The sequence below is a fragment of the Echinops telfairi genome, unplaced genomic scaffold, assembly GCF_000313985.2.
Source record: "Echinops telfairi isolate 266 unplaced genomic scaffold, ASM31398v2 ScPeMD7_26;HRSCAF=91, whole genome shotgun sequence".
NCBI classification, from domain to species: Eukaryota; Metazoa; Chordata; class Mammalia; order Afrosoricida; family Tenrecidae; genus Echinops; species Echinops telfairi.
The window spans coordinates 479104-491876 of NW_022103923.1; the positions used below are offsets into that span (position 1 = coordinate 479104).

General features: G+C 41.8%; 1 protein-coding gene across 1 annotated transcript; it reads left to right on the forward strand.

Moving 5' to 3' along the window:
* Positions 1-8325: 8325 nt before the first annotated feature.
* On the forward strand, positions 8326-8715 carry LOC101649666 (ferritin heavy chain-like). Its single transcript, XM_045289396.1, has one exon. The coding sequence runs from the start codon at positions 8326-8328 to the stop codon at positions 8713-8715; it is 390 nt and encodes a 129-aa protein (XP_045145331.1).
* The last annotated feature ends 4058 nt before the right edge of the window (positions 8716-12773 follow it).

Below are 12773 nucleotides of genomic sequence, written 5' to 3' on the forward strand. Positions count from 1 at the left end.
TACCCCTCTGCAAGGTATGTCCAGTTGTCTAGAGATGGGCATTGGGTCTCCATCACACGCCACCCTCATTGACGAGGATATGATTCCCCCTCCCCTCCTTTGGTGTTTAAAGCCTGGTCCCTTTGGCCCTTCATGATCACACATGTTGGTGTGCTGCTTCTTTAGAAGAGGTTAAGTATTTTTGTATTTACTGCAAACCAGGCCCTTCTTATGTTTGCACAACTCCTTCTTGATCCACGTATAGGTTCTGCATGAGCACAATGATGTGTTCTTGTCTTTTTAGTGGCTTGTTGCTTTCTTCCTGGATGATGTTTATGATGTCATCCCAGAGAGAATTATATCTCCTGTCATTAGTGACCAATATGTCAAATCTGTTCTTGAAATGTTATGGAAATTCAGGTGGGATACTCAAAGTCATGTTTGGCTCTGGTCAGCTTGTTTTAATTCTCTTCAGCTTAACTTCAGCTTCCCTATGAGTAAATGATGGTCTATTCCATAGTCAGCCTCTGGCCTGGTTTAAGCTACTGATAGTGCGCTTCTCCCATTGTATCTTCTCACAAACTAAGTCCATTTCATTCCTATGTATTCAATCTGGAGAAGTCCACGTGTATACTCACCATTTATATTGTTGAAAAAGATATTTTCTAGAAACAAGTTATTGGTCTTGCAAAAATCTATCATGGGATATCGAGCTTCATTTCTATCACCAAGAGCATTTTCTCTAAACAGTGTTCTTTCCTCTTTGACTGCAACTTTTACATTCCAATTCCCAATAATTATTAATGCATCTTGGTTGCATGTTTGATGGATTTCAGACCAAGACTTTGGTAAAATTCTTCTATTTTTCCATCACTAGCTTTAGTTATTGGTGCATAAATTCGAATAAAAGTTGTATTGACTGGATGTCCTTAAATGCAGATACACAGTATCCTGTCACACACAGCATTCTACTTCAAGATGTGTCTTGTCTTTTTCTACGATGACTGTGATGCCATTTCTCTTAATCAGTAAATCCAGAAATAGTAAGCTATATGATTCAAAATGGCAAATGCCAGTTCATTTCAGCTCGCTGATGCTTAGAATATCAACTTTAATGCATTCCATTTCCTTTTTTACAACATACAATTTCCTGGATTTTTATATAATACATTCCAAGTTCCAATTGATGTTTGAACTGTTTCCTTTTATTCTACGTCATGCCCCATTGGCAAATGAAGGTCCCAAAGGTTTTATTTCTGCATGGTTTACTCCATCCATGTCATCATGGTTAACTTTACATTTAGAAATTCCTGAGATATATATTTAGTGCCTTCCATTGTTATGGGCTAATCTTCTTGCACTATCTTTAACAATGCCATTCATGATGTTTTCAGTTTCTATATTATTATGAATAATAAGTTTTTTTGTGAGTAATCCCATCTGATGTGGATAGACTAGAGGAAATTTTACTAATGTAACAAGGGGAACCTGCATAGTTTAAAATCACAAAAAGTGTTTGCCAAAGTTGTATCTTCTTACCATATTTATTCAATCTGTCTGCTGAGCAAATAGTCAGAGAAACTAGATTATATGGAGAAGAATGTGACATCAGGATTGGAAGAAGTCTTATTAATAACCTTTGACATGAAGATGAGACAGCCTTGCTTGCTGAGGGTGAGGATGATTTGACACACTTCCTGATGGAGAGCAAGGGTTGTGGGTGCCAGTATGAGTTACAACTCAATGTTAAGAACACCCACAACTGGACCAATCGTTAATATCATGATAAATGGAGAAAATAATGAAGTTGTGATGGATTTTGTCTTGCCGGATCCACAATCAATGCTCATAGAAGTAACAGTTAAGGGAGCAAATGACACACTGCATTGGGTAAATTTGCTGCACAAGCCCTCTTTAAAGTGTTGAAAAGGAAGGTTGTCACTTTGAGGACTAAGGTGCACCTGATTCAAGCCATGATATTTTCAGTGAGCTCATATGCATATGACACATGGACATTGAATAAGGAAGCCCAAAATGAATTGATGCATTTGAATGATGGTGCTGGTGACGAATCTTGAAAGTATGATGGACTGCCCAAAGAACCAACAAATCTGTTTTGAAAGTAGTGGCCAGAATGCTTCATAGAGATAAGGTTGGTAGACATGTTGTCAAGAAAGACAAGTACCTGGAGAATAAGATCAGACTTGGTAAAGTAGAGGGGCAGCAAAAAAATAGGAAGGTCCTGGACAAGATGGACTGACAATGGCGGCAACAATATTCTCACATATGAGAAGAATTGCGTGGATGACACAGGACTCGGCAGGGTTTTGCCCTGTTGGACAGACAGTCCCTAAGAGTCAGAACCAACTGAATGGCATCTAATAATAATAAATAATGTACCAAGCCACTTATTTTTCACGGTCAATATGAAACAGAATTCCTGATGCATGGTCAAAGATGAAGACAAATTCTAAAAAGTTAAGACCTAATGGCTATTAACATTTTATATTGGCCATCTTTCAATGACCTCGCAACTATGAGATAAATATTGCTGTATGTTTTTCATAGATATTTGTAGCATTGTGACTATCCTATAATTGTAGCACTTAATTGTAAAAATATAAAACCTAAAGAAAACAGAATTATTGTCCAAAAAAAATGAGCTCATGATGTCAGTTAAAACATGGGGGGGGCCAATCCCAACTATGTGGACACCACCACCCCCTCAGAAGAATGCACTTCAGAGGACAGCACTGGGGCTACAGCTTGGGGAGAGGGGTATGTCTGATTGGAGCACAAGGGAGAAATGAGAAGTGATGGAGAGAGAGGGAAGGACATCCTGGCCCACCAAGGCCCTAGGGCATATTCATGCTCAGAGCAGACAACACACAGAGAGCACCATAGGGCTGGCCCCACCATGAGACACGGCATCCCTCACTAAACCATAGTGTTGTGGGGGACAACACTGGAGACACAGTGTGGGAATTGTGCACAATCTGACCCCCTCACACTGGAGCAAAACACTAAGGGCATGCAACAGAGCAGCAAAGGGAGCAAAGTGATGAAATCCCCGGGGAATGCCAAAAATAAACTTTGGAGACAGAGTGTGGCACCTTATCAGACTCAACTGAAAAACTCTCATAAATGCCAAAAAACAGACCTTGAACTATTTATAGGCTTTTCCGTTTTTGTCATTGGCTTTCTTTTTGTTGTTCCTATTTTATTGTTTTGTTGGTCTTGACTACCTTTGTTGTTTTATTTGGCTTTGTCTGGTTTTTGCACTTATTAATGTATCTGCATGTCTATCTAGATAAGATAGGTGGAATAAATAATTCGGGGATGAAAAGAATGGGACCAATGGTTCTTGGGGGATATGGGAGAAGGGGAAGTGGGAGAAAGGAAGGTGGAGGAAACCAACCCAGGGACCAGGAAACAAGTAAACTAAAATCAATGGAGATAAAGGCTTAGGATGCCTAGTGGGCTTAATCAAGGACAATGTAGCAGCAAGGAATTACCAATCTAATTGAAGCCAGAACATGATTATGGGACAAGAGGAAAGGAAAAGGAAATAAAGGAAAGAACCAGGAAGCAAAGGACATTTATAGAGGTCTAAATACAGGCATGCGCATATGTAAAAATATATATAATAAGAGGGGAATAGAACTATGTACTCATAGCCATATGTTAAGAATTAAGGTTGCAGATGGACATTGGGCCTCCACTCGAGTACTCCCTCAACACAAGAACACTTTGTTCTAACAATCCAGCATTTTTTGATGCTCACCTTCCGGACATGATCACTGAAGACAAGATGGGTGCATAAACAAGCATGATGGAGAAAGCTGATGGTGCCTGGCTATCAAAAGATATAGCATCTGGAATCTTAAAGGCTTGAAGATAAACAGGGAGCCATCTAGCTGAGAAGCAAAAAAGCCCACATGGAAGAAGCACACCAGTCTGTGTGATCATGAGGTGTCGATGGGATCAGGTATCAGGCATCTAAGACCCAGACCAGAATCATGCCCAATGTGAAAGGGGGAGTGGGCATGGAGTAGAAACCCAATGCCCATCTGTAGACAATTGGACATCCCCTCACAGAGGGGTCACAGGGAAGAGACGATGAAACACACAACTTTCCTCTAGTTCTTTGGTGCTTCCTTCCCCCAACTATCATGACCTCAATTCTACCTTACAAATCAGATTAGACCAGAACATGCACACTGCTACAGATAAGAGCCCGCAGCACAGGGAACCCAGGATAGATAAACCCCGTAGGACCAACAATGAAAGTTGAGATAGCAGGAGGATTAAGGGAGGGTGGAGGGAGAAAGGAGGAATTGATCACAAGGATCAATCTGTAACCCCCCTCCCAGGGAGAAGAACAATTGGAAAAGTGGGTGAGAGGCGATGGAGGACGATGTAAGATATGAAAATAACAATCTATAACTTATCAAGGGTTCGTGAGGGAGGGATGGCAGAGGGAGGGGAAAGAAATGGGGAGCTGATATCAGGGGCTCAAGTGAGAAAAGAATGCTTTGAAAATAATGATGGCAGCATATGTACAAATGTACTTGACACACTGGATGAATGTATGGATTGTGATAAAGGATGTTAAGAGCCCCTAATAAAGTATTGAAAAAAATGCATGGGAGGGAACTTAAAATAATTGTTTGGGTTGAAAAAACATTTGAAATTTCCCATTTAAATTAACACTTCAATGATGTAATTATAACAATTATTATATAAATTAATTACTCAAATTCATGGCCAGAGTAACATTAGCTTTGTTTAGTGTTGCAATTGGTATCTCTATCAAGATGCCAAAACAGGATTGAACATTACTTATCAAAGGAATAAAAAAAATGACTTTTGCTGTTTTTCTTATTTCCCAAGTAAGATATTTCAAAATGTGCACCATACCATGAAATTTCATTAGAATTGAGTGTGTCCATATTCTGTAACAAAGGTTCATAACAACAAGGAGCTAGAAAATTGTGGAAAATCTCATACACAACCTAAATCTTTGTAAGCAACATCAAAGATTCTCACATAGTTCTTCAAATACAAATAATATATGCAGGTCATTCATAGGAATTTTGATTCCATTCATAAATATGAAATGAAAAATCACAAAATTTCTGTGCATTTCAACATAAAATTCTCTAGAAAAGTTATGTTTGTAGCTTGCAAGAGTAGTACAGCAGATCTCAGGTTCACTTCTGACTCCAGTAATAAAGGAATCCATCTATAAGGGAAAGTAGATTGCACCCAAGTAAGAATGTGCAGTCTGCCCTCTGTATTCAAGAATTCTGCCCCGTGCATTCAATTTGTCAACTCAAGGTCAACATTTTCTGTTTCAATCCAGTCCCTTAAACACAAGTTTATGCATCCACTTAATATTACTGTTCTTCTAACAGCTTCCAAAATAATCTTTCTTCTCTTCAAGTATTCTGTTACACTGATTCATCTACAGAAGCAAAACCAGTTATCATCTATCTATCTGTCTATCTATCTATCTATCTATCTATCTATCTATCTATCTATCATCTATCTATCTATCTATCTAATCTATCTTGATGCCAAAGGCACTACCAGTGAGTTGATTCCAACTCATATTGACCCGGTAAGACTGAATAGATCTGCCCTAATGTATTGCCAAGCCCTTTAAATCTTTGCTAGAGCAAACAGTCTCATCTCTCCCACTGAATGACCAGTGGCTTTGAGCCACTGATCTTGAGGTCAGCAGCTCTGTGGGAGAAAGATGAAGCTGTTGACCAAGGTCTCACAAAGAACAAAAAGGGCTTGTTTGTCCATTAACCACATCCATTCATAATAAAAACTAGTCAGGGTGATTCCTGTAAATAATAATGTGAATATTTACATGACTAAGCACAAAAAATGTTTCCTGTTCCAATTAGAGTCCACATGAGTCTATGGAACACTCTGTCTATTCCTTGCAGACTTTCAGGGACCCAGGCTTCTTTCATCCCTGGAGGTATTAGAGTTCTCCCCTGCATGCATCCATCTCACCAGTAGTGAATGAACAGACATAGTATGAGGCATACATAAAATATTTGATGAGACATTTCTGGAAGAGATGAACAGCACACCCACCTCTATTCTGTCGGCCATAAGTAATTCAATTGTAACACTAGAAGGCTGTTGAACTGGAGAATATAGTCTAGGAGTGTGGCATAAAAGTAACAATTTTGTTGAGCTCTCATAATCTAAATATTATAGATCTACTCCCATAATTTTAGTTGTTTGTTAACTTATTTGTTCTTTGCTTCAACTGTAAGCAACACAAGGACAAGAAAGCACCATCATATATTTGGTATTTCCAGTGATGATGGTTTCACCAGCATTGAGGGAGACCCTAATTCACGGAAAACCCATGCACAGCAGAATATAACACTTCCCTGTCTTGTATCAACCCCAAGATCTGCATTTTGTGACCTATACATAACAATTTAGTCAGGGTATTTTCAGACATAGATTGCCCAGACTTTTTTTTCTTCAAATTCATTTAGTCTGGAAGCTTGTTGAAACAGTTCCGTACCATGCAGCACACAATCCTCTCTCACAGAGGGGCAGTGGCTGTGCATAAGGTGCCTTGGCCAGGAAATGAACCTAAGCCTTCTGCCCACTTTCCAGCACTAAATCTAAATCTGAACGTAGCTGGTGATTTTCTCATCTTGGGTGGTGATTAGAACTTAGTGGGATCTTCCTCATACAAGATCAAAAGGATCAATGCCACCATGGCCTCCCTACCCACCATGAACAAATCCTCAACCCACTCAAGTTCTTTCTTACTCAAGTTATTTCTTACCACCTGGACTCTCACTCCCAAGTGATTGTGTCTATTTTCTATTCTGATCCAATTCCATCATTTCCTGATTCCCAGTATACCACTACCCTTGTCACTACCTTCTGTTGGAACACAGTTTAATTTCAGCAAATTCTCCTCTATTTTCAATACGTCAGGCAAGATGCTCCTATCATCTCCTTGTCCAAAGTGACAGCTGGTTACTGTGCATGAACTCTGACTTTCCCACAGCATCATTACGTAAGGGATATTTCTAGTTTGCTCTTATTTTCTGTTTATCATGGATCCTAAACGTTTTGCTGATGCTTTCCTTGCTCCCCATTGCCATTGTCAGAACCTTTGTCCTTCATTTTCATAAAATACCTCAGTTCCTTTAAAGTATTGATTAATTTCCTTGCTTCAATCAGCTATGGCCTGCAATGGAACTTTACCTTCTGTTTGTTGCCAAGGGAAACAAAAGGCTGTTTGTACTCCATAGAAGGATAGGGGCAACATCACTCTGTAGAAGTGAGTATATCCATCGTATCAATGAAGACATCGTTGAACTTGTTCAATTTGGTATTCACACAGGGCAGAAAGTCATTATTTCTAGGATTTTGATTAAGTAGAAAAGCATATAAGTGAATGAAAGTGATGAGGAACAAGGTCAGGAAAAGAGAAAGCCTGAGAGATGGAAACACTCACCGAGAGCATGGAAGTGGTATTAGGCACTCTTAGCAGTGTTAACTTGATGGTGAAGGGAGGGAGAAAAGTGAACATCGCTGGACTTGATAGGTTTGGGAACTGCCTCAAGACTAGCAGATGGGCCATTAATAAAGAAGCAGCCACCCAGGGAAGCTGCCGTCCAGTTAAAGCTCCTTAATATTAAATCTGGGGGTTCCTGGGTAGTGCCAAAAGGCATGCACCAGACTACGATGGAAAGAGTGCTGATTTGAACCTACTCAAAGAATCTTGAAATATAAGCCTGGAGAACAGTGTCTGATAGGTTGCACACAGCCTTGAAATCCCCAAGGAGTAGTTGTGCACTGCAAAACAACATTTGGGGCCCTCAGTGACAGCAAAAGAAACGAAATACATTGAAACTCAAGTCAGAGCAATATGTAAATAAGTGTTCAGAAACACCAAAGGACCGGTTGGGTTCTTAATGTTTGCTCACGTACCCCCGCACAACTTGTTACATGTTAGGGACACCACATCCACAAAGTAGGTGCTCAGGCTTCCCGCCTCCAACAAGTTCCCTGGGACATGGTGCTGGGGCTTGCAGTCCTGACCCACCCACATGCCCATACCTGCCAATAGTGGATGCATCCAACATCCGGGTCCTAATCCCTCGTATGCACACACCCTTCATAGGGGTCCAAATTGCTGGGTTCTATACGGACCTGACATCTGGGTCTTAAACCAGGGCTGTTATAACGGTTCTGATCCCCACCATTTGAATCAGACCTTTTTCTGGCCGCATAGCCAGGACTCCTTCAAGCACAGACTGCCTCCTTCAGTGCTGTATCTCGGACTGTGCCATGGCATGCGCGTCTTCACCTCAGATGCACGAGGGCTACCAGGAGGAGTGCGAGGCTGCCATCAATCAGCAAGTCAACCTGGGGCTCCATGTCTCTTACACCTACCTCGCGATGGCTCATCACTTTGACCGCCAAGACATGGCCTTGAAGAACTTCGCGGACTACTTCATGCAGCAGTCCCACAAGCAGCGCCAGCACGTGGAGACGCTGATGCAGCTGCAGAACCAGCACAGAGGCCGCATCCAGTTCTGGGACATCACGAAGCCTGAAATGGACAACTGGGGCAGCTTGCTATCCGCCATGGGGCACCACCTCCCCCTGCAGCACAACATCAGCCTGAGCCTGCAGGACCTGCCCTGGATGGCCGCAAGCAGGGCGACATGCAGCTAGGTGACTTCCTGAACAGCAGGTTTCTGATCCCGCAGACCGCTGCTATCCAGCAGCTGGACGCCCACCTGGCCAACCTGCGCAAGTTGAGTGAGCAGACAAACCACCTGGCTGAGGACGTCCTCAACAACCGCAACCCCAAGGACAGCAACAAGGAGAGCTGCCCCACGGACACAAGGTGACTCATTCGTTCCAGGACCACTCAAGGCTGCTGCAGTCACAACAAGTTCACTTCCCTGCTGCGGTTTCACCAAGTTCACTTCTCTTTCTTTTCCCTTCCAAGTTTGCCATTCCTTTCAATAAAGAGATTTGTTCCCAGAGTTAAACAAATAAAGGTATCCTGCTCATTTTTGTGCGCGCTAAAGTTATGCACATCTAGATATCTGGGGGGTGAGGTGGAGAAAAGCTATTTCGGGAACACTTGCAATCACAAGATTAATCTTTGCCTCATAAAAAATAAGGGGTGGTGTGTGGGGTGGTGCTTGTGTAAGTGAACAATGCATTGGCTTCATGAAAGCATGTTGAAGGGAATGGGACTGGGCAGAAATGAAAATAAAAGGGGTCTTTAATTTATCTCGAACTGTTTTCACATATTAAAATATGCAAATGTTACCATTTGCTGAATCTGAGTATCAAGCTGTGGAGGCTTCAGAAGCAGACATAGCAGAATTCCTCTTTGATAACCTCACCCTGGATGTGCAGCAGGTTTGTATAAGCACAGAGTGCCGCAGTTCCAAAATGTTTCACTTCTTTTCTTTTCTCTTCTTTGATTGTCATTTTTCCAATTATGTGATTTAGCAGTAGAGTTTAAAAAGTTAGGTCTTTTGGTCATTCGTGTTTGTGCAACATACTCAAATGTTAAGATCAGGGCAAATTCCTGTGCAAATAAAATCTAGTCCTGCTGTGAGGGTCGAGCCTTGAAGTGGATGAGGAGTGTGCTCAGATAATTAGTCAACCACACAGAGGTAGGGATAGAGTGACTATTGAGGGTCTTTTCCTGGTCAATGGCTGTAACAGTGAAGATAGCTAGCAGCCAGGGAGTGGCCTGGCAGAAGGCCCTGGCAGGAGAGCAGGTGTGACAGCATAAAAGGGCTGCTAGGAAAGGAACAAGGAGAGCTGAGCAGGCTGCCACCCAGGCCAGGAGTAGGGCTCAGTGTCAGCAGAGAGTCCCAAGGAGTGGAGGTCAATTGCAGGGAAGGTCCTTCAAAGAGATGTCACACCACTTCTGACCTGTTTTCGATTTAGCCCTCGGTGACCCAGGCTGTGTGCTATGAACTTTGGAATCTGTCCTTTCAAGGAATATGCCATCCCTCATGGGGCACACCTGGAAGACTTTATGTGGACATCCCACTGGATACACTGAGGTTTACCTGAGACTTTCTTGTAGCCCTTGGACTTAAGACTGACACTCATTGGGGTGAGAAGAAACAGATGATTGCCAGCCTGGAGCAGTGTGGAACTGGTGGTCACTGGACGTTGGTTGGGATCCCTTGGTTTGTGAGTGTCCAATGAAAGGAGGCCCAGAACCACCATATATTTGCTATTTTGACATAAAATATCATTACTATGTAAAACAGCTTTATTTTACTTTCTTTACTATGACATGTATCAATATGTGGGTGTAAAGTGGTGTCTCCTCTTAGATTTAATTTGCATCTCCTGGGTAGATAGTGATCATGAGCATTTTTTTCATGTGCTGTTATACATTTGAGTGTCATTTTTGGTGAACTGTCTGTTCATGTCTTTTGTCCGCTTTTTAATTGGGTCATTTGTTATTCTCTTACTGTGGTATTGTAGAGTTCTGTAGATTTTGGTAAGTAGAACCTTGTCCATTGTGTCGTTGGTTAATATTTCTTTTTCCCAACCTGTGGGCTCTCGTTTTGCACTTTTGAGGAAATTTTTTTGATGTGTGTAAGTGAATTATTTTTAGTAGGTCCCAGTCATATATTTTGTCTTTTACTGCATGATCCTCCTTTTTCCTGCTTACTTGGTAGCTTATGTATGTCCTGCAAGAGGTGACACTAAGTTTGAACCAACTTTATGATTGATGATCCTGATACCTCTGGGCTTATAATTAGGTCTTTTATCCATCTTGAGTTCATTTTGTGCATAGGGAGGTAGGTGGGCTCTTTCCTTTTTTGCAAATGAAAATCCATTTTATCCACCACCATTTGTTGAAGAGGCTGTTTTTATCATGCTTTCTTTTTGGTCTTTTGTTGAAGTCACTTGCTTGTAGGTGGATGCATTTACTTCTGGGATTTCTCTTCTGCTCCACTGGTCTATGTAGCTATCATTGTACCAACCTCAGGCTGTTTGACTACTGTAGATATACTTTAGGTTTTTAGGTGAGGTAGCTTGAGGACTCCTACCTGGTCCTTCTTTTCAAGAAGTTCTTTGTTTATCCTTGGTCCTTTCCCTCTCCATATGAGTAGTAAAGTGTCCTATACTTGCTGTACTGCCCTAGTCAAACTGATACTTAATGTGACCAAGACAATATGGCTTCTAGTTCTCAAACTTAATGCTGGTAACAACCCCAAAAGAGTAACTAAAAAGCTTAAGACCAACATTAGAGCCACAATATAGAAGTGTGAATGCTTGGGTAGAATGGATTACACATAAAGTAATTCCTATGCTTGTGTATCTGGTAGACCACAGACATATGGAGGGGTTCCCTCATCCCTCAGTTGCGACTCAGATTCCGTAGGGTCACACTGCATGATGGCTCTGTACTAGGACAAAGATACTTGGGGAAACAGCACTTGTAAGAGCTTATCGTTGTTCTTCCCTGCACTGCACAGGTGAGAAGGAGAGTGGTCCCCTAGGTCTCCATAGGGCTAAGGAACCACTCGTCTTGCCTTTCAAGACAAGGAGAAGAGTTCACAATACCCATAGAAGAATTGACAACCTGAACCCACATCCTAAATGTCACCGGTAAACCTAGCAGTAGCAACTATTTAGTCCTCAGAGTACCCTGGGCGGATGTCTGGTGGTATTATGGAAAGGACAGAAAGCTGGCAATCCCCTTCACCGGATGTTCCAAAGAAAAACCAGAGCACAGTGAGAGATTCCGAATCCAGAGATTCCTCCCTGGGCCTTTTGAACCACATTGTTGGAGTCCACTCCATTGGAGTTTCCAGGGAAGCTCTCGGTGAGTTTACAGCTAGAAATGAGAAAGCAGCAAGGTTCAAGAGGACACTATTTTGGTGGTCAAACCTAAACAAAAATGTAGATTGGATTAAGTACATGTTGTATAACCGAGATAGGTTCATAAACTACACCGGAGATACACTACAAGGGGCAGCCAGCCAGTTAAATACCACTAGTCAGATGGGTTGGGAAAACAGGATGGCAATAGAAATGATGCTAGCTGAGAAGGGAGGTAGATGTCCCACCTTCATCTTCAACAGCACACCTCCTCATGGAACCATCACAAGAGCCCTGTGGGGATTAAACACTTTAGTGAATTGGCCCAGAATGCTAGGATTGATGGCCCTTACCTGGATAGAGGGGTGCCTTGGAAAGTGGAGAAACATAGCTGCTTCAATTCTCACTTCTCTCATATAGTGAGTGGAATTTTAACAGCAGTTAGATGTTGTAATCTACCCTGTGTTTGAGGACTACTTCAAAGGTTAACTGAGACGATTGTGAGTAAACAGATGTCAATGGCATGTCAACAAACCAACCTATTACTTTTAGAGACGTCCGTAGATGAACACTCTATGCGAAGGAAAGCCAACAGATATTAGATAAGTCTGAGAGACGGAAATGAAGATGAGACCAACCAATTTAAAGAAAAAGAAAAAAATGTAAGAAATATGTCAGCAGGCTGGTCCATCTACAGCAAACAGAGAGCAAAGAGACAGATAGTTACTAAATAACCAGGGCACTGATTGATAAGGACAATCTCTAGAGCACAGGCAGCTGTGGTATGCAATGTGGGAATTGGATGAATTAAGAAAGGTGGGGAGATGGGGGGAAAGGAGGGGTATGCCAACAAAGCTAGGGAGAAGGGAAGAATAAGTGATCTAAAATTAATGGTGAGGAGGGCATAAGATGCTGAA

Excerpts from the sequence above, each read along its gene's own strand:
- LOC101649666 (XM_045289396.1), top strand. The coding sequence starts at position 8,326 with ATGGCATGCGCGTCTTCACCTCAGATGCACGAGGGCTACCAGGAGGAG.